Source organism: Polyodon spathula, chromosome 16 (assembly GCF_017654505.1).
Source record: "Polyodon spathula isolate WHYD16114869_AA chromosome 16, ASM1765450v1, whole genome shotgun sequence".
In the NCBI taxonomy this organism is placed as follows: domain Eukaryota; kingdom Metazoa; phylum Chordata; class Actinopteri; order Acipenseriformes; family Polyodontidae; genus Polyodon; species Polyodon spathula.
This window is the reverse complement of record NC_054549.1, coordinates 245,034-267,449: the sequence shown is the minus strand read 5'-3', so window position 1 is coordinate 267,449 and position 22,416 is coordinate 245,034. Positions and strand designations below refer to the sequence as shown.

Here is a 22,416-nt window from a genome sequence, read left to right as displayed (position 1 = left end):
AAATATGCGATTTACATTAAATCCGGGAAGAAATACCTGAACATGAGTGCTTTTTCTTTTACACGAGTCTCCCCCATTCACTGCAGTTTCACTGACACACTTGCCACTTCAAACATAACTTCTCCAGTTCTACAACTCTAAAGTGATCGTCAACGGCTCATTTAAAAAGGTAAGAACTTGGAATAATTCACTGTCGTTTATGTATTTATTTAAAATGTATCCTTAAAAAAACATTTTTATACAGAAATGCCCCTTAAATCATAGTTGTGCCCCCCACATTGCACACCACTGCCTTAGACTATGGTGACTATACAGTGGCTTTCAAAAGTATTCACCCCCCTTGGACTTTTCCACATTTTATTGTGTTACAACATGGATTTAATTAGGAGTTTTTGCCACTGATCAACACAAAAAAAAGTCCATAATGTCAAAGAGAAAAATAAAATCTACAAATTCTTCTAAATTAATTACAAATATAAACAGAAAATAATTGATTGCATAAGTATTCACCCCCTTTGCTATGACACACCTAAATAAGCTCTGGTGCAACCAATTGTCTTTAGAAGTCACATAATTAGTTGAATGGAGTCCACCTGTGTGCAATTGAGGTGTTTCACATGATTTCAGGTTAAATACACCTGTCTCTGGGAGGTCCCACAGTTGGTTAGTACATTTCCTAACAAAAACTACATCATGAAGACAAAGGACCATATAAGCAAATCCAGAATAAGGTTCTTCAAAAGCACCAATCGGGTAGGATATAAGAACAATTCCAAGGCATTGAATATCCCCCAGAGCACAGTAAAGTCCATTATTAAGAAATGAAGAGAATATGGCAATCTGAATCTGTCTAGAACAGGCCGTCCTCAAAAACTGAATATCCGGGCAAGAAGGGCACTAGTCAGGGAGGCCACCAAGAGGCCTATGGCAACTCTAAAGGAGGTACAGTCTTCCACGGCTGAGCTGGGAGACTCTGAGACCAAGTGGAAGAAGATTCTATGGTCTGATGAGACCAAAATAGAGCTTTTTGGCCTCAATGCTAAGCGCTATCTTTGGCGCAAGCCTAACACCGGACATCATCCTGAGAACACCATCCCTACCCTGAAGCATGGCAGTGGTAGCATCATACTATGGGGATACTTCTCTGCGTCAGAGCCTGGAAACCTTGTGAAGATGGAGGGCATAATGGATGCAGCAAAGTACAGAGAAATCCTGGAGGAAAACCTGCTGAAGTCTGCAAGAGACTTGGGACTTGGAAGAAGATTCATCTTCCAGCAGGACAATGACCCCAAACATACAGCCAAAGCCACACTGGAGTGACTTAAAAGCAAAAAGGTCAATGTCCTGGAGTGGCCCAGTCAAAGCCCAGACCTCAATCCAATTGAGAATATGTGGAAAGAGTTGAAAATTGCTGTTCACCAAAGGTCCCCATCCAATTTGTCGGCGCTTGAGCAATTTTGCAAAGAAGAATGGACAAAAATTGCAGTGTCCAGATGTGCAAAGCTGGTAGAGACTTATCCAAATAGACTCAAAGCTGTAATTGCTGGCAAAGGTGCCTGTTACAAATATTGACTCAAGGGGGTGAATACTTATGCAATCAATTATTTTCTGTTTTGTATTTGTAATTTAGAACAATTTGTAGATTTTATTTTTCACTTTGACATTATGGACTTTTTTTGTGTTGATCAGTGGCAAAAACACCTACTAAATCCATTTTGATTCCATGTTGTAACACAATAAAATGTGGAAAAGTCCAAGGGGGGGGGGGGGGGGGGGAATACTTTTGAGAACCACTGTATCCAAGAGTTTGCTTCCAAGCAGTCTTTACACAAATTGGATGGAATGTATAATTCATGCTGCAAATTTGTTCTAGATTGTCCCTAAACCCCTAAACTGCAGAGGTGAGAATGAGATAAACACATGAGAATGCAATGAAGAAAAGATCCTCGAGCAGGTTCAGAAGCATTTAAACTAGAAAGGAAAGGGGGGAGAAATCAACAAAAAAACAGAAGGGAGACCACATCAAATGAAGGACAACAACTCAGGTGAGACAACCATTAAATGTATTTATCTAAATGCTAGAAGTATCAGAAACAAAATTCTAGAACTTGAAGCTACTGCACTGTCAAGTAACTATGATGTGATAGGTGTTACAGAAACTTGGTTGTCTGAGAGTGATGGGGACGAATATAATATTTGTGGGTATACACTGTATAGGAAAGACAGGCAGGACAGAAGAGGTGGAGGGGTAGTGCTATACATAAGAAACAGTCTTGAAGCCCAGATGTTAAACCTAGACAAACAGAATAAAGCCGAATCAATATGGGTCAGAATAACGGACAAAAATTCAAAAATTCAAAGGGCTTAATAATAGGAGCATGCTATAGACTGCCAGATTCAGATGGCGAGCAACATAATCTGTTATACAATGACATTAGAAATGCGTGTAGCAAAGGAGAAGCCATATTAATGGGGGATTTCAACTTCCCCCAAATAAAATGGGAAAACCCGGTGGGTAGCACAATGGATGAAACTGAAATGGTGGCAATGACAAATGACTGCTTCTTAACACAATTTGTCAAGGCACCAACTAGAGGGGAGGCATGCCTTGATTTAGTCTTTTCAAATAACGAAGACAGAATAACTAAAACAGAGGTCAGAAAACCACTAGCAAACTCAGACCACAACATGGCCTCATTTGAAGTGCTTTTTAAAACCCCAAAAGCAAAGACTAAAGCTAAGATTTACAATTTTAGAAAAGCAAACTATGAAGGTATGAAACAGAGACTAACAGAAGTAGATAGGAGTAAACTAGAGAAAACATCCATAGAAATAGGATGGCTGTTCTTCAAAAATGTAGTACTAGAGGCGCAAAACAATTACATCCCTAAAGTAGACAAATCTAAATGTAAAACTAAATTGCCAAAATGGTTTAATAGATCAATTACAAAAAAAAATTCAGCAAAAAAACACACTTTACAGAGCGTTAAAAAGGGACCAAAAACAAAGTACACAGAAAGAGTACACAGAACTGCAAATGCAAGTCAAAAAAGAAGTTAGAAAGGCCAAGAGAGAAATAGAAATGAACATTGCTAAGGGGGCTAAAACCAATTCCAAAATGTTTTTCCAATATTACAACAGCAAGAGAACATTCAAAGAGGAGATTAAATGTCTAAGAGATACAAATGGCAAAATCATAGATAAAGAAATAAAAATAGCAAATATAAAATTATTACTTTTCACAAGTTTTTACAAAGGAAGATACGGATAACATGCCCCACATGTCATCCAGTTCCTATCCAGTTTTAAATAACTTTAGCATAACCAAGGCAGAAGTGTTAAAGGGACTAGGAGCTCTTAAAATAAACAAATCCCCTGGGATGGATGCGATCCTGCCAATAGTACTCAAAGAAATGAAAGAAGTAATTTACAAACCGCTAACCAAGATCATGCAGCAGCCTCTTGACACAGGGGTGGTACCGACAGACTGGAAAATTGTAAACATAAGACCGATCCACAAAAAAGGAAACAAAACCAAACCAGGTAACTACAGACCAGTAAGCCTGACTTCTATTATATGTAAACTTATGGAAACTACAATAAGATCCAAAATGGAAAATTACCTATATGGTAACAATATCCTGGGAGACAGTCAGCATGGTTTTAGGAAAGGGAGATTGTGTCTAACTAACCTGCTTGATTTTTTTGAGGATGCAAAGCATAGGACATGGTTTATTTAGATTTCCAGAAAGCTTTTGACAAAGTCCTGCATAAAAGATTAATTCTCAAATTGAACGCAGTTGGGATTCAAGGAAACACATGCACATGGATTAGGGAGTGGTTAACATGTAGAAAACAGAAAGTACTGATTAGAGGAGAAACCTCAGAATGGAGTGTGGTAACCAGTGGAGTACCACAGGGATCAGTATTAGGTCCTCTGCTATTCCTAATCTACATTAATGATTGAGATTCTGGTATAGTAAGCAGACTTGTTAAATTCACAGATGACACAAAAATAGGAGTTGCAAACACTGTTGCAGCAGCAAAGGTCATTCAAAATGATCTAGACAAGATTTAGAACTGGGCAGACACATGGAAAATGACATTTAATAGAGAAAAGTGTATGGTACTGCATGCAGGAAATAAAGATGTGCATTATAAATATCATAGGGGAGATACTGAAATTAAAGAAGAACTCTATGAAAAAGACCTAGAAATTTTTGTTGACTTAGAAATGTCTTCATCTAGACAATGTGGGGAAGCTATAAAAAAGGCTAACAAGATGCTCGGATACATTGTGAAAAGTGTTGAACTTAAATCAAGGGAAGTAATGTTAAAACTGTACAATGCATTAGTAAGACCTCATCTAGAATACTGTGTTCAGTTCTGGTCACCTCGCTACAAAAAGGATATTGGTGCTCTAGAAAGAGTGCAAAGAAGAGCGACCAGAATTATTCCGGGTTTAAAAGGCATGTCATATGCAGACAGGCTAAAATAATTGAATTTATTCAGTCTTGAACAAAGAAGACTACGCAGCGACCTAATTCAAGCATTCAAAATTCTAAAAGGTATTGACAATGTCGACCCAAGGGACTTTTTCGACCCGAAAAAAAAAACAAGGACCAGGGGTCACAAATGGAGATTAGACAAAGGGGCATTCAGAACAGAAAATAGGAGGCACGTTTTTACAAAGAGGATTGTGAGGGTCTGGAATCAACTCCCCTGTAATGTTGTTGAAGCTGACACCCTGGGATCCTTCAAGAAGCTGCTTGATGAGATTTTGGGATCAATAAGCTACTAACAACCAAACGAGCAAGATGGGCTGAATGGCCTCCTCTAATTTGTAAACTTTCTTATGTTCTTATGTTCTTAAATCAACAGGCTGGATTGCAGCGTTATATATTTTAATTTGTATACACAGAACACATACTCATGATGACAGACGGATAAAACAAACACTACAAGAAAATTCATAAAATTGCAAATGTTTCTGCTGTCTTCAATGTGATCGGAGTGAGGTCACCTCCTGTTCCGACATTACTTTAAAAAGATGGTTTCTTTGGGATGGTGACCATACCGAGAAAAACAAAACCACTCAGAGGTTCCTGACTGGATGAGAGGCTAATGATCCCAGGAATGCTGGGATACTAGCTGCTTTACTCAGAGTAAAAATGCCTGGAGCGTTCAGTTTCCTGTGTTTATTCCAGGCACTCCCTGTGCTGCACCAGGGTTTGTAGCGTTGCTTCAGTGAGCTGCCGTCTGTGCATTGCCTTCATTTCACTGTCCACTCTCATATCCTATTCATGGTGTAACCCAATGAAGAGCCAGCGAAGTCTAAAGCACCTTGCATGGAAGCTGAACAAGAGACTCACTGGACAGCAAGCTGGTAACCCTTAGTGACCAAGTACAGCTGACTGATTCATTCTTTCTACCCTGTCTGTGCAGTCAAGATTCCCGTGATCCTGGAACATTCCTATAAAACTGTGCTGGAATGATGGCTGTGGCCAGTTTAAGGAAGGGGAGTCCTGTATTATGGGACTAGTAGCCGACTGTTTTTCTTGTGCAGTCGACAGGTGCAATCAGGTGTCACTTCTTGCTGTGTTTGTCCGGCCAGGTGCCTCTGCAGGGAGGCTGTCCCGTGCCTCACTGCCTCGCTCTGTGCTCAGCCTCCACCATCACACTGCTGTCTGTGACTCGGATCCCATACCAGCCTGCCCAGAACTGTGTGTCGCTGCCTCCATGGCTGAACTTCACAAAGCGCACCCCACGCCCATAGCCACTGAACACGTGTGTCATCTGAAAAGGGACACGATACTGAGCTGTAAATAATAATATCATAATATCTTTATTTTTATATAGCGCCTTTCATAGTGGCCCACCATTACAAAGCGCTTTACATAGGTAGGCTGTGAACTGTGCATTATATGCAGAGTCCCTTACAAGAGGACACTGATTTAACATCTCAGCCGCAGGATGGACTCAACAGGGACTGAACAGGGTCTGTGAAACAGCATAGCCCCCTCTCCCCTCCCTCACTGCTCTCACCCCATGAAACAGCAGCACAGCCCCCTCTCTCCTCCCTCACTGCTCTCACCTGCTTCCACTCCATGTCGTTCCACTGCGGGAAGATGACAGGCTCGGGTTTGAATTGCTGGATCACTTTCTGTTTTGCAGAGAGCAGCTGGATGCAGACTTCGTACTTTGAGCCACAGTCCCAGCGTGGAGCGTACCTGAGCACAGGTAAGACAGAGTGAGAGAGAGAGAGAGGAGAGAGAGTTCACAATGTCACTAAAATAACCTAGTTTTATGATGTTTACAATGTCATAATTTGTGAAATAATTAAACAAAAAAATGCATAAAATATCACAGAAGAAAGAGACCAAACAAACTGAAGGAGTACAAATGTACTGAAACAAAAGGAAAAAAATAGAGAACAGAGTCCAGAGAGAGAGAGAGAGAGTTTAAAATCCCTTTATTGAACCAATAACAACATTACATAAAACAAGACAGCCACAAAAAGAAAACCACCACAGCACAGACAGCAATAAAAACTGTAAAAAATCAACAAATGTTACAATACAAATATTTAGTGTGATGGTTAAGATAACAAAATGAGGTCTCCTGCCTCACTCACATCACACAGCCCACCACCTCACACTACCTCTGTGTAAACTTGTCCAAGTTCCTTACCAAATGGTAATTTAAAACAAAAAACAAAAACAAAACACCTGAATACTACTAACAAGCAAACACTCCAGGCATTGGTAAAACCAGTGGCTGAAATTTTGTTTTTTTGGGATTTAAAAATGGCTAACTTCGCTTGAACAAGGATAATGCACACTTTTTAAATTTTTTTTTTTTTTTTAATTTAGTAGTTGGCAATTAATTTTACCCCACTTTTCTCCCAATTGTATTTTTAGGCTCAGCTCACCGCTACCACCCCGGTGCTGACTCAGGAGCGACGAAGACAAACACACACTGTCCTCCGAAGCGTGTGCCGTCAGCTGACTGCTTCTTTTCACTCTGCAGGCCCACCAAGCACCCAACCCAGAGTTACAGAGAACAGTTAGAGACAGAGACAGCTGAGAGAAGTTAGTGGGAACAGGTAGAGACAGAGAAATGTTAGCAGGGTGCAGGTAGAGACAGAGAGAGGCAGAGGGAGGTTAGCTGGGTGCAGGTACAGACAGAGAGAGGCCAGCTGGGTGCAGGTAGAGACAGAGAGAGCTGAGAGAGGTTAGCTTGGAACAGGTAAGAGACTGAGAGAGGCAGAGAGAGGTTAGCTGGGTGCAGGTAGAGACAGAGAGAGCTGAGAGATGTTAGCTGGGTGCAGGTAGAGACAGCAAGAGCTGAGAGAGGTTAGCTGGGTGCAGGTAGAGACAGAGAGGGCTGAGAGAGGTTAGTTGGGAACAGGTAGAGACTGAGAGGGCTGAGAGAGGTTAGCTGGGAACAGGTAGAGACTGAGAGGGCTGAGAGAGGTTAGCTGGGCACAGCTCCCCTGCACCACCAGGGCACTGTCCCGACAGGGGAATTCTCACCAGTCGCTGCAGACGATGTCAGGCTGAATCTCATTAAGCATGTGGTCTGAGTATCCTTCCTTCCACAGATCAATGATCTGGGACTTCATGCAGGTACTGAGAGGAGAGAGGAGAGTCAGTGACATACTGGGACTTCATGCAGATACTGAGAGGAGAGAGGAGAGTCAGTGACACACTGGGACTTCATGCAGGGACTGAAAGGAGAGAGGAGAGAGTCAGTGACACACTGGGACTTCATGCAGATACTGAGCGGAGAGAGGAGAGAGTCAGAGACACACTGGGACTTCATGCAGGGACTGAGAGGAGAGAGTAGAGTCAGTGACACACTGGGACTTCATGCAGGGACTGAAAGGAGAGAGGAGAGAGTCAGTGACACACTGGGACTTCATGCAGATACTGAGAGGAGAGAGGAGAGAGGAGAGAGTCAGAGACACACTGGAACTTCATGCAGGGACAGAGGAAAGAGTAGAGTCAGTGGCACACTGGGACTTCATGCAGGGACTGAGAGGAGAGAGTCAGTGACACACTGGGACTTCATGCAGGGACTGAGAGGAGAGAGTCAGTGACACACTGGGACTTCATGCAGGGACTGAGAGGAGAGAGTCAGTGACACACACCATACCACTGACACTATAAAATGAATATGTTTCTATTTCATTGTGGAGGGTAGAAACCTGTGTAAAAGCGAGCTTGGGGAGGTACTCACGAGAACGACGTGACAAAGTACTTCTGGACGGTTTCATCAGGGAGGGCATGTTGCAGGTCAACGGGTTCAATTTTCCACTTGTTGCCTCCGTTTGTGCACAGTGTCCAGTTGTTAAAACCCTCTGAGAGACAGACAGAGGAGCACGGGGTCAGTCTGGATCCCTCTCCTAGTTTATACTCTGAGCCGGTCTCCTTGAGGGTCTTTGACTGATCTCTGTTCACTCTGAAACATAACCCACTTTCTCAATACTACTGGACTGTACTCTTATACATTCATCTGTATAGTTCACTATTGTGATAGAAAAACTAGAATACTTGTGATAGAAGGTTTCTGCCAAAGTTCTCCGAGATCCTGTGCAATACACATTGACCTCACTGTGATGTGACCTCCCTGGGACCCCTCTCTGACCCCTCTGTACCCACCCTCAGCTCGCGGGTTGCTCAGCAGGTTCCTCCTCCACTGGCTCAGGAAGTAGAAGATTCTCCAGTCCGCCTGGGAGGATGCGGGGTCTCTTGGTCGTAGCCCCTCCCTCTCGCATTTCCTCTTCCACAGGGAGGCGCTGTCCACCACGTCACGCCACAGCGAGCTCACCAGCCGGCAGCGATGGACCAGGTCCAAGGCTGGCACTTGCACCAGGATCTCCTCAAGCAGAAACACTGGCACTTCACTGAACAGGGACTGCATACTGCCAGGCTGCAGAGAGGAGAGAGGGAGAATAAAATAATTCCAAACAATTACTATACATCCAGAAATAAGACATACACACACACACACACACACACACATATATATATATATATATATATATATATATATATATATATATATATATATATATATATATATATATATATATATATATTCTTTCTTTTATCTTTTAGTACAGGACAATAAGGATATCTAGTGGTAAGTGCAGCACCCTTGTGTTCACACAGGCAGTAAATATGAACCCTTAACACGCCCTTTAGAGTACAGCTCTACAACAGGAACTGTATTCATTCTCAGTTCTGACTTTCTCAAGAACAGACCTCTGTGCAAAGCTGTTTATACCTCTTGTCGTTATTTGTATGACCTAAAAGACACCGACACTGTCTGTGAGCTCACTAACGAAGTGAACACTAGACAGGATTCAAGGAGCTCTACAACGACTATAACACGGAAGTAGCTGAATTGTTTTATGCGTAAAATTCAAGTTAGAAACGAAGCGCAAATCGCGTAGCTGACCGGTTACTCGCAAACAATAACCATACCCCTGTCACACTCGAATACGACCCGTCCAAATGTGACGTGTCCTGCTAAACACCCCCCCGCTTTAATTAAAAATAAACCAATTAACCGCAAGGATAATGGCCACTGTATTACCTTACCGTTCCTTCCGGCTTCCCTGCGTAGCTTTCCTTCTTTCCCTGTGATTGGCCCATTCTTCTTCCAGACCGTCGTACCCAACGAGAAGTGAAGAGAGATTGGGTTACACTTTCTTTTCCAGTCGGAACACCGATGCTCTATGTTAATATACACAGTAAATGACAAAGTCATGTACGGCTACTTCTTAGGTCATACGTCTTCATCCTTGTCTAATCTCTCCCAGTCCCTCCCAGCGCACTGTATAGCCCAGTCCCTGCGCGGCAGCTAGTAGTAAGCATAATAACAAACTTGCTGTTTCATCTCAGCCAGTTTGAACCCGCAGGCTGCGCAGGAAAGGATCGGCTTCACAATTTCACTGCGAGCTCTGAGGCGTCGCTCCACACCAAGAAAGAAGCTCACGTGGTTTGTGCGATTTCACTTTCTGTTAGTTTTGTAACCTCTGTGATCAAGAATGAAAGCATCGTTAACTGGAATGCATCGGGGGTGAAAGTGAAGTGAAATGAGTGTGTTTCACTCAGAGATATACAGCCCGCCTTCCGCCCCCTCCTCTTTCTGCTAACACTAACACTACACACACACACACACATACTGGCTAACACTACACTACACACACACACACTGACTAACACTACACTACACATACTGACTAACACACACTCACATACTGACTAACACTTCACTACACACACACACTCACATACTGACTAACACACACACACACACACTCACATACTGACTAACAATAACACACACACACACACACACACACACACACACACATTGACTAACACTCACTACACACACACACTCACATACTGACTAACACACACACACACACACACTCACATACTGACTAACACACACACACACACACACACACACACACACACACACACACACATACACTAACACACACACTGACACACAGGTTTAAATTCCTGTATTTGTGGGGGCTTCTCATTCACTCTCACTATATTTTTATTTACTGTTTCTAATTCCAGTCAGACAAAACTCCACACAGGGTGAAAGTCGACAACAAACTCAATATTTTGGCACTTTTTTTTTTTTTTTTTTTTTTGACGGCATATATAGTTCTAGAAAAAGTGTTTTACGAAGTGTGGCCGTTCCCACAATGCTGTTTTTTCAGGAGTTACTGTCTTTGTGGGGACATTTTCTCAATTTGTCTGCAAATTACCTGCCCACACACACACACGCACACACACAATCAATTAATCAATCTTTATTGTATATAGCGCCTTCATAGTGGAACACCATCACAAAGCGCTTTACAAGATGCAATAAATACAAGAAAATCCATAATACTTCAAATAGAGAAATACATAATACATGATATACAGTGGAAAAAAGTGATACACTTTTGATATACATGATACACACACACACACACACAGCATGTAATATCTAGAGGTTTCTGATTCAATACGGGTACCTGTTGAGAACTGGAGGGGATTTCTATGTGCATGATGCACCCTGCCCCGGCCGGCCCACACACCATTGCAATAGTTTGTGAGAGACCAGACCCAAACCAGGAAGAGGCACAACCAGAGGGGTTATTCCTGGCAGTGTGACCCAGGGGGCCTTGCCGATGAGAGTGTGCAACCCAGCTCCCAACGTCCACTCTGTCCCTTTGAGAGAAACACTGCAGAGAAGCTCTGGAGAGTGCAGTGTCTGCAATCCCTGCTCTGCGGTGAGAGAGGGGGGGGGGGAGGGAGGGAGGGAGGGAGGGTGGGTGTAGCCAGTGCCCTCTCATAACACAGACCATCGATGCACTTCCAGAGCACAAGCAAACAGCTCAGTCTCACTGTGTCACTGCTGTGGGCTTGCTTTTTGCTTCAGTGTTTACTGAGAGCTGGAGATCTGGTTTTAAACCCCAAAGGGTGAGTACACTGAGCCACTGGCATGGTGGGGCCTCTAAACTGGGAACGAGTTGCTGGGAATCAAAGATTGATTTTAGATTTTGTTTTTGGTGTCAGTAAGCGTGATGGTGCTGTTTCTGCTACAGGTCAAGTTCTCTCACTTCAATAATCTTTATTTAAAACCTCAGTACTCCTAGCAGCAGCTGTGTCTGTGCTCTGCATAGCAGACTGAGGGGTGATCAGGGAGGGACCATGTGTGGTAATGCAGTCTGGGGTGAGCAGGGATCATGTGTGGTAATGCAGTCTGAGAGGTGAGCAGGGTTCATGTGTGGTAATGATCATGTGTGGTTACCTATATGGTAACAGTATCCTGGGAGACGGTCAGCATGGTTTTAAGGAAACCTTAGAATGGAGGGAGGTAACCAGTGGAGTACCACAGGGATCAGTATGAGGTCCTCTGCTATTCCTGATCTACATTATTCTGGTATAGTAAGCAAACTTGTTAAATTTGCAGACGACAGAAAAATAGGAGGGGTGGCAAACACTGTTGCAGCAGCAAAGGTCATTCAAAATGATCTAGACAAGATTCAGAACTGGGCAGACACATAAGAACATAAGAAAGTTTACAAACGAGAGGAGGCCATTCGGCCCATCTTGCTCGTTTGGTTGTTAGTAGCTTATTGATCCCAAAATCTCATCAAGCAGCTTCTTGAAGGATCCCAGGGTGTCAGCTTCAACAACATTACTGGGGAGTTGATTCCAGACCCTCACAATTCTCTGTGTAAAAAAGTGTCTCCTATTTTCTGTTCTGAATGCCCCTTTTTCTAAACTCCATTTGTGACTCCTGGTCCTTGTTTCTTTTTGTTTCTTTTGTCATTTACATGGCAAATGACATTTAATAGAGAAAAGTGTAAGGTACTGCACGCAGGAAATACAAATGTGCATTATAAATATCATGGGAGATACTGAAATTGAAGAAGGAATCTATGAAAAAGACCTAGGAGTTTATGTTGACTCAGAAATATCTTCATCTAGACAATGTGGGGAAGCTATAAAAAAGGCCAACAAGATGCTCGGATACATTGTGAACAGTGTTGAATTTAAATCAAGGGAAGTAATGTTAAAACTGTACAATGCATTAGTAAGACCTCATCTTGAATATTGTGTTCAGTTCTGGTCACCTCGCTACAAAAAGGATATTGCTGCTCTAGAAAGAGTGCAAAGAAGAGCGACCAGAATTATTTCGGGTTTAAAAGGCATGTCCTATGCAGACAGGCTAAAAGAATTGAATCTGTTCAGTCTTGAACAAAGAAGACTACGCGGCGACCTAATTCAAGCATTCAAAATTCTAAGGTATTGACAGTGTCGACACAAGGGACTTTTTCAACCTGAAAAAAGAAACAAGGACCAGGGGTCACAAATGGAGATTAGACAAAGCGGCACTCAGAACAGAAAATAGGAGGCACTTTTTTATACAGAGAATCGTGAGGGTCTGGAACAACTCCCCAGTACTGTTGTTGAAGCTGACACCCTGGGATCCTTCAAGAAGCTGCTTGATGAGATTTTGGGATCAATAGGCTACTAACAACCAAACGAGCAAGATGGGCCGAATGGCCTTCTCTCATTTGTAAACTTTCTTATGTTCTTATGTAATGCAGTCTGAGGGGTGAGCAGAGAGGGATCATGTGTGGTAATGCAGTCTGAGGTGAGCAGGGATCATGTGTGGATAATGCAGTCTGGGGTGAGCAGGGATCATGTCTGGTAATGCAGTCTGAGGTGAGCAGGGATCATGTGTGGTAATGCAATCTGGGGTGAGCAGGGATCATGTGTGGATAATGCAGTCTGGGGTGAGCAGGGATCATGTCTGGTAATGCAGTCTGAGGTGAGCAGGGATCATGTGTGGTAATGCAATCTGGGGTGAGCAGGGATCATGTGTGGTAATGCAGTCTAGGGTGAGCAGGGATCATGTGTGGTAATGCAGTCTGATGGGTGAGCAGGGATCATGTGTGGTAATGCAGTCTGGGGTGAGCAGGGATCATGTCTGGTAATGCAGTCTGGGGTGAGCAGGGATCATGTGTGGTAATGCAGTCTGAGGGGTGAGCAGGGATCTTGTGTGGTAATGCAGTCTGAGGGGTGAGCAGGGATCATGTGTGGTAATGCCGTCTGGGGTGAGCAGGGATCATGTGTGGTAATGCAGTCTGGGGTGAGCAGGGATCATGTGTGGTAATGCAGTCTGGGGTGAGCAGGGATCATGTGTGGTAATGCAGTCTGAGGGGTGAGCAGGGGGTGATCATGTGTGGTAATGCAGTGCTGTGGACACAGCCTCTCTGGTCAGTATTATGATCTGTAGATTTCAATGCTACATTAATAAGCAGTCCCTGTGGATCTAGTTTTAACCCTTTATTTAGCAGCAGGTCCCTGCATGAGGATGTCTGAGCTCAGCGAGGAGATGGTTGCAGAGCTGCTGTCTCTGGAGAAGAGGAATCTCATTCAGAACCCCCACGGAGCAGGTTTGCATCCCCAGCTTCCCTGCCTGTGCTTTTACTCAATGATGCTGTCATGGCTGTGGTGACTGCTTGCTGTGATTCAGCTTTAGTTTTGATGTTCATTTGGTGCAGTTTCCTCGCTGTCCAGTAGTCCCTGCTGTTTCCTCTTCCGTACTCTTTTACAATGCACTCCCTTCAGCCTGCTTCCCTGGGGGTCTGTCTGCATGCTTCTGTCATGCTGTGCTGATAGAGTTGTCTTTTACTTTGCTTTTTACTGCACGTGTTTCTCCCCACTGTGAGATTTGTAAAGCCCGGAAGAGCAGTTTGAGGGATGTGGGATATCTATAAAGAGGGATATCCCTCTCTCTGTCTCTCTTCCACCACTCCCCCTCTCTCCCTCTCTCTCTCCATCTCTCACAGAGCAGTTTGATGGCTGTGGGATTTCTATAAAGAGGGATATCCCTCTCTCTGTCTCTCCTCTACCCCTCTACCCCTCTCCCTCTCCCTCTCCCTCTCCCTCTCTCACAGAGCAGTGTGAGGGCTGTGGGATATCGATAAAGATAAATATCCCTCTCTCTATTTCTCTTCCACCCCTCCACCTCCCTCACAGAGCAGTTTGAAGGCTGGGGTATTGATATACAGTTTAATTGACTCCCTCTCTCCCCTTCCCTCACAGAGCAGTTTGAAGTCTGGGGTAGTATTGATATACAGTTAAATTGACTCTCTCTCTCTCCTTTTTCACAGAGCAGTTAGAAGGTTGGGAGATCACAGAAAATGGTGGCTGTCAGTGGCGTGTGGAGGAGCTCCCAGGGGATTGTGGGAAGGAATTCCCAGACGAGACGGTCCAGAGCTACTTTGCTACGTCCTTTGAGTATGAGCGAGTTCCTTACTCTCAGCTCCCTACTCTCTACTCCTAGCTCCCTCCTCCCAGCTCCCAACTCCCAGCTCTCTGTCTCCTACTGGGCCGCCAACCCTCTACTCCTTCAATATACTAGTGTACCCCTGGGGAGCCTCCTCATACCCAGCCCTTCTGTCTCTCTGTCGTTAGAGACTCCTAACTGCCTCTCTGTGCTCTGCAGGCTGTGTCTGAAGAAGCAGCTGGTGGACCTGCGAGCTGAGGGCTGCTCCGAGGAGCTGCTGGACACGGTGCAGCCCAAGATCATGGTGCAAGACTGGTGAGGATGTGTCTTAACCTCTCCTCTCTCCCTGCCTCCCTCACTGCCCTCTCCTCTCTTCCTGCCTCCCTCACTGCCCTCTCCTCTCTCCCTGTCTCCCTCACTGCCCTCTCCTCTCTCCCTGCCTCCCTCACTGCCCTCTCCTCTCTCCCTGCCTCCCTCACTGCCCTCTCCTCTCTCCCTGCCTCCCTCACTGCCCTCTAATCTCTCCCTGCCTCCCTCACTACCCTCTCCTCTCTCCCTGCCTCCCTCACTGCCCTCTCCTCTCTCCCTGCCTCCCTCACTGCCCTCTCCTCTCTCCCTGCCTCCCTCACTGCCCTCTCCTCTCTCCCTGCCTCCCTCACTGCCCTCTCCTCTCTCCCTGCCTCCCTCACTGCCCTCTCCTCTTTCCCTGCCTCCCTCACTACCCTCTTCTCTCTCCCTGCCTCCCTCACTGCCCTCTCCTCTCTCCCTGCCTCCCTCACTGCCCTTTAATCTCTCTCCCTGCCTCCCTCACTGCCCTCTAATCTCTCTCCCTGCCTCCCTCACTGCCCTCTAATCCATCTCCCTGCCTCCCTCACTGCCCTCTCCTCTCTCTCTGCCTCCCTCACTGCCCTCTCCTCTCTCCTGGGGGAGTCACTGCCCTCTCCTCCCTCTCTGTGCTGTGTAGGTATGCAGGGCGCTCAGACTGCGGCTGCACTTACCAGCTATGTGTGTCTCTGCTCAACGAGAGCCAGGAGATAGTCCAGGAATTCAAACCAGACCCTGTGACCTTGGAGCCGGAGAACTCAGACTGCAGCTGGAACCAGGTCAGCAGTGTGTGTGTGTGTGTTGTGTCAGTGTCTGTGTGTATGTGTGTGTGTGCTGTATGTCAGTGTGTGTGTGTGTTGTGTGTCAATGTGTGTCAAAGGGTGTGTATGTCAGTGCGTGTGTGTGTGTCAGTGTCAGAGTGTGTGTGTGTATCAGTGTGTCAGTGTCAGTGTGTGTGTGTCTCCTCTTCTCTCCTATCTCTCTCCCCCTCAGCTTTTCCTCCCTCTCCTCTCTCTCCTCCTCTACTTTTCCTCCCTCTCCTCTCCTCTTTCTCTTCCTCTCCTCTCTCTCCCCCTCCACTTTTCCATCTCCCTCTCCTCCCTCCCTCTTTCTCTCTCTCCTTTCTTCTCTTTCCCCCTCCACTTTTCCTCCCTCCCCTCTCTGCTCTTCTCTCCTCTCCTCTCTTCCCTCTCCTCCTCCACTTCTCCTCCCTCTCCTCTCCGCTCCTTTCCTCTTCTCTCCTCTCCACTCCTCTCCTCTCCTCTTCTCTCTCTCTGTCCCACAGATGACGCACACCTTCGAGGGTTATGGCCCTGGAGTTCGCTTTGTTAGTTTTGAACACGGAGGTCAGGACATCAAGTACTGGGATGGCTGGTTTGGGGTTCGAGTCACAAACAGCTCAGTGGAAGTGCAGCCATGAGGGAACTCTACAATACGTACTCTATCTATCTATCTATCTATCTATCTATCTATCTATCTATCTATCTATCTATCTATGCCTGTCTGCTTTGCTCTTGTTCAGACATCACTATGCTGAGCTTCTGCAATAGGGAGGGTGTAACCCTCCACTCCTTCTCTTGCTTCAACCAGGAAGAAATATCTATTTAAATCTGCTTTGAGCAGCACTGCACTCTATCGCCGGCTGCATTTCATATCAATGTAATCCACTGCTGCTGTTAACTACAGCCAGTATCTAGGGGACAATGTGGAACCTGTATGTACAGAGTGAAAGAAATACTATAGTTTATTTGGAGACCTGTCCTAAGCAGGTGAATTTGTGATCCGACAAAAAGCTGTACATTTAAGTAAATGTATATTAAATACATTGCTATACCATAAGTGTTTGGTGTTTGTATTATTTTTTTAGGACTAACAGCTCTGTACCTGATTAAACAGTTTCACTGAGCGAGGAGGCTGAACAGAGAGCAAGACAGGAAGTCAATCCCTGCAGACAGACACCGAGACACACACATACACACACGCACGCACGCACGCTCACAGACACACACACGCACACACACACACACACACAGACACGCACGCGCACACACACACACACACAGACACGTACGCACACACGCACGCACACACATACACACACACACACACACACACACACACGTACGCACGCACGCACACACACACACACACACACACACGCACACACGCACACACGCACACACACACAGACACGCACGCACGCACCAATATTGATATTTTGATATGATATCGTTAATAATATCGATCGTTAATAATTTCCATATCGCGGTATCATGGAATTTAAAAATAAATTCAGATATGCTCGCAGACACATACATTTTAGAGCTATTACTGCTAAAAATACAAATGCAGTATAATCAAGTTTATTTTATAATTTATTTTATACAACAAACTTTATACATACTGTAAGATTTTGTCAGGGAGAGAGTGGAATTCTCGATTTTAAGATTTATTGCTAATAAACAAAATTCCTTTCAGGGCCCGGATTTCACGCCACCAAAATAATGAACCCTTTAGTTGGATGCAAAGTGGTTTTATTTCTGGGAAAGGTCAACCTACGTTCAGGTCCTTTGTTGGAGCAAGTCGAGGAAACCTCTCAGCCCCGGGCTGGGGTGATGGGGGGGGGGGGGGGGGGGGGGTCTGACTGCTGACTGCTGACGATTTCCATTACATGAGAGTAGATTCTGTAAACTTCATATTTGAAGTGACTTAAGATGCTGCTTTGATAAGCACCAACTAAGATGTAGCTTTGCAATAAACTAATGTGATCTATCTGCATCTCCATCCATTTGCATTGTTTTCCATCTGATGGTGTAGATATCCTTCTGTCTGGTGTTGATTTCTGAAGTGTAATGCTGGCTCCAGGGATCAGCTCAATTTGCCTCCCCAGCGCATCAGCACACACAACGGCTGCGATGCTGGCTCCGGGGATCAACCCAGTGCGGTCTCCCCAGCGCATCAGCATGACAACCGTTTGGATTGAGCTAAGTAGGGTACATCTCTGGGGTCTTCAAGTGGGCACCTTCCATCCTCTGTGTTTTGTTGACTAGCCCACGACACCTCAAGAGGGCTCAACAGTGATTCTGGCGTCCCAGCATCACCACCCTCCATCCCCCACTCAGCTCAGCCCAGCTTACTTACCTGTACATCAGCGTTGCTTTCTTTCTATTGTGCTTGAGATCCCCATCCCCAGGGTTAGCTAACCCCAGGATGGTGAGGTTAGAGATCCAGGGAGGAGCGACTGGCTGTCTGCAGTCTCCTTCTCTTCTGGCTGGGCTTGATGTGCAGTGGACCTGGGGTGGTCGGTCCGTTCTCTCCTCTCTCACGTGTTCCCCCAGAGGTCTAGTCACGCTTACCCTCCTCAAACACAGCCTCCACCCATTCTGCGTGGGCCAAGGCAAGCTCTAGGGAGGTTAAGGCAGCGAGCTGGACCTGTTGGCGCAGGGCATTCAGGGTCAGGCCACGGACAAAGGCCACCATGGCAAAGTCCCCTTACGTGGCAGGCAGGGAGACAGGGTACCCCCGCCTGGCCAAGTACATAATTCGGCTGCAAGCGTGCCCAGCTTCTATACGGGGAATCTGGTTCGTATGGCCAGGCACTGGCGCAGGCCGACAGCAGGCTCTGAGGCAAGTGCTCCATAATCCCGCTTCTGTACACTAATGTAACTTTTTGTCAGGTTTATGAAGCAGGACTCAGGGAGAGTGTGGAATTCTTGATTTTATGATTTATTGCTAATAAACAGAACATTTCTTTTAGGAGCCAGAACTGACACCTCCAAAATAATAAACCCTTTTATTATTATTGCTTTCACTGCAGTCTCTTCTCGCTGTCACTCATGCAACCCCTTATATACACTCTCCTCATGTCCTGCCACTGTCCTGCTCAACCAATCAAACCCATGCTGTTTTCCCTCTGCTAACTGGGAGAGATAAAGCATGGGATAGCAGCAGCATGCATTCATTTACTCATTCACTCCCCCTCAATGCTGGTCTCAGGCTGTGCGGGGCCCTAGGCAGTGACAAGAACAGAAGAACAGAAGAAATGTTGCAAATGAGAGGAAGCCATTCGGCCCATCTTGCTCGTTTGGTTGTTAGTAGCTTATCGATCCCAGAATCTCATCAAGCAGCTTTTTTTCAGCTTCAAAACATTTAGAAAAGCAAACTATCAAGGTATGAAACAAAGACTAACAGAAGTAGATTGGAGTAAAATAGAGAAAACACCCACAGAAGAAGGATGGTTGTTCTTCAAAAATGTAGTACTAGATGCGCAAAACAATTACATCCCTAAAGTAGACAAATCTAAATGTAAAACTAAATTCCAAAATGGTTTAATAGATCAATTTAAAAAAATATTCAGCGAAAAGAGACACTTTATAGAGCATTAAAAAAGGACCAAAAAGAAAGTACGCAGAAAGAGTACACAGAACTGCAAACGCAAGTCAAAAAGGAAGTTAGAAAGGCCAAGAGAGAAATAGAAATGAACATTGCTAAGGGAGCTAAAACCAATTCCAAAATGTTTTTCCAATATTACAACAGCAAGCGAACATTCAAAGAGGAGATTAAATGTTTAGAGATACAAATGGCAAAATCGTAGATGAAGAAAAAAAATAGCAAATATATTAAATGATTACTTTTCACAAGTTTTTACAAAGGAAGATACTGACAACATGCCCCACATGTCATCCAGTTCCTATCCAGTTTTAAATAACTTTAGCATAACTGAGGCAGAAGTGTTAAAGGGACTAAGAGCTCTTAAAATAAACAAATCCCCTGGGCTGGATGAGATTCTCCCAGTAGTACTCAAAGAAATGAAAGAAGTAATTTACAAACCGCTAACCAAGATCATGCAGCAGTCTCTTGACACAGGGGTGGTACCGACAGACTGGAAAATTGCAAACGTAATACCGATCCACAAAAAGGGAAACAAAACTGAACCAGGTAACTACAGACCAGTAAGCCTGACTTCTATTATATGCAAACTTATGGAAACTATAATAAGATCCAAAATGGAAAATGACCTATATGGTAACAGGGTCCTGGGAGACAGTCAACATGGTTTTAGGAAAGGGAGATCGTGTCTAACTAACTTGCTTGATTTTTTTGAGGATGCAACATCGATAATGGATAATTGCAAAGCATATGACATGGTTTATTTAGATTTCCAGAAAGCTTTTGACAAAGTCCCGCACAAAAGATTAATTCTCAAACTGAACGCAGTTGGAATTCAAGGAAACACATGTACATGGATTAGGGAGTGGTTAACATGTAGAAAACAGAAAGTACTGATTAGAGGAGAAACCTCAGAATGGAGTGTGGTAACCAGTGGTGTACCACAGGGATCAGTATTAGGTCCTCTGCTATTCCTAATCTACATTAATGATTTAGATTCTGGTATAGTAAGAAAACTTGTTAAATTTGCAGACGACACAAAAGTAGGAGGAGTGGCAAACACTGTTGCAGCAGCAAAGGTCATTCAAAATGATCTAGACAAGATTCAGAACTGGGCAGACACATGGCAAATGACATTTAATAGAGAAAAGTGTAAGGTACTGCACGCAGGAAATAAAAATGTACATTATAAATATCATATGGGAGATACTGAAATTGGAGAAGGAATCTATGAAAAAGACCTAGGAGTTTTTGTTGACTCAGAAATGTCTTCATCTAGACAATGTGGGGAAGCTATAAAAAAGACTAACAAGATGCTCGGATACATTGTGAAAAGTGTTGAATTTAAATCAAGGGAAGTAATGTTAAAACTGTACAATGCACTAGTAAGACCTCATCTTGAATATTGTGTGCAGTTCTGGTCACCTCGCTATAAAAAAGATATTGCTGCTCTAGAAAGAGTGCAAAGAAGAGCGACCAGACTTATTCCAGGCTAAGGCATGTCATTTGCAGACAAGCTAAAAGAATTGAATCTGTTCAGTCTTGAACAAAGAAGACTACGTGGCGACCTAATTCAAGCGTTCAAAATTCTAAAAGGTATTGACAGTATAAGATTGTAAATCTCGAAAAACTACTCACTTCTAAATCTTCTTCTTGTAAATACAGTATAATTGTAAATCTCAAAAAACTACTCACTTCTAAATCTTTTGTAGTCATCTTTGTATTACTTTAGTATAAATACATGTTAATTTGGATTCATATCTTGTTTTTTTCTGACTTTATGTGAACGAAAAGACACACATTTTCCCATTTTCCCATTGGAAATAGTGATATTTTGAATTAGCACTGTCCTGGTCACAAAAGCAAAGTTTGTGGGGAATAATAGCCATTTTCTATACTTTTGAGGCATAAGCAATTAGGAAATAACACTTACTACCCAGGAACAAAAAAAAAAAAAAAAAAAAAATGTTACACAGTGTTATTATTATTATTATTATTATTATTATTATTATTATTATTATTATTCCATTCAGAAATACGGTATTTTACTGGGTAAAAAATCAAAAATCTAATTCACAGAATGATGAACGGTATTAGAAACAATCGCGCTGTATATTAATATAATCTCTTCACACCAACATTGCTGTAGGATTAAGAAACCTCAACCAGCAGTTCTGAGGAGCCCAAACGTACCACATATTATTAACAAAAACAATAGCTCTGAATTCATTGAATTGTATTAATGGATTCAATTAGCATTCGCTGCAACAACTGATTTGGGTTTAACATAAATCTGTGATTATGTGCATCTAATCAAAGCATGAGTATTCTTTTTTTATCAGCATGTGATTATAAACTAGCAAAGCTTAACTTTCATGGTAAATAAGAAGCTTCCGAACATGAAACATTCTTTTACAAATATTATTGTTAAGTCTACTATTGCCCACATATCTGTTTGACTTGCTGAACTCATTGATAACTGTATAAAGTGCGCTGCGACATGTTTGCTACAGAGTACTTTCCCACAAGACACAAGAACCTTCTCTCCTGTGTATGTGGATGAGTCAGTCTTAAGCAGAAACCCATCTTATTTACTTGTGACAAGTCCCTGTGCTGCTGGAGACTCTGTTCCTTCTCTCTCAGAGCTCAGGGTTTGAGTAGCTCTACAAAGACAGTGTCCACAAGCCTCTCTCTCTCTCTCCCCCCTCTCTCTCCTGTCTCTCTCCTCTCTCTCTCCTGTCTCTCTCTCCTCCTCTCCCCTCTGTCTCCTCTATTTCTCTCTCCCTCTCTCTCCCATCGCTCTTTCCTCCTCTCCCCTCTCTCTCCTCCTCTCTTCCTCTTCCCCTCTCTCTCTACCCCCTCTCTTTCTCTTCC

The 22,416-nt window shown here is 44.0% G+C and overlaps 2 protein-coding genes across 9 annotated transcripts; one reads left to right on the top strand and one right to left on the bottom strand.

Annotated features, from left to right (window-relative positions):
- Positions 1 to 4,887: 4,887 nt before the first annotated feature.
- Positions 4,888 to 10,098, bottom strand: LOC121329367 (F-box only protein 6-like). 5 transcript variants are annotated; one of them, XM_041274941.1, is made up of 6 exons: positions 9,604 to 10,090; positions 8,664 to 8,934; positions 8,242 to 8,362; positions 7,536 to 7,631; positions 6,095 to 6,230; positions 4,888 to 5,796 (listed from the first exon to the last, which is right to left on the bottom strand). In XM_041274941.1, exons 1-6 carry the CDS (start codon positions 9,775 to 9,777, stop codon positions 5,644 to 5,646), a joined length of 951 nt encoding a protein of 316 aa, XP_041130875.1. In that variant the 5' UTR covers positions 9,778 to 10,090; the 3' UTR covers positions 4,888 to 5,643. The 5 variants fall into 5 exon arrangements, with proteins under 5 accessions (XP_041130875.1, XP_041130877.1, XP_041130878.1 ...); XM_041274943.1 differs by having other exon boundaries at positions 9,609 to 9,759; XM_041274944.1 differs by lacking the exon at positions 9,604 to 10,090 and adding an exon at positions 9,492 to 9,594.
- Positions 10,099 to 11,157: 1,059 nt separating this feature from the next.
- On the top strand, positions 11,158 to 16,989 carry LOC121328420 (F-box only protein 2-like). Of its 4 annotated transcripts, none has more exons than XM_041273067.1 (6): positions 11,158 to 11,314; positions 13,895 to 13,993; positions 14,714 to 14,840; positions 15,049 to 15,144; positions 15,794 to 15,932; positions 16,439 to 16,989. In XM_041273067.1, exons 2-6 carry the CDS (start codon positions 13,906 to 13,908, stop codon positions 16,571 to 16,573), a joined length of 585 nt encoding a protein of 194 aa, XP_041129001.1. In that variant the 5' UTR covers positions 11,158 to 11,314; positions 13,895 to 13,905; the 3' UTR covers positions 16,574 to 16,989. The 4 variants fall into 4 exon arrangements, with proteins under 4 accessions (XP_041129001.1, XP_041129000.1, XP_041128999.1 ...); XM_041273066.1 differs by lacking the exon at positions 11,158 to 11,314 and adding an exon at positions 11,374 to 11,504 and having other exon boundaries at positions 15,802 to 15,932; positions 16,439 to 16,579; XM_041273065.1 differs by lacking the exon at positions 11,158 to 11,314 and adding an exon at positions 11,375 to 11,504 and having other exon boundaries at positions 13,892 to 13,993.
- Positions 16,990 to 22,416: the final 5,427 nt, after the last annotated feature.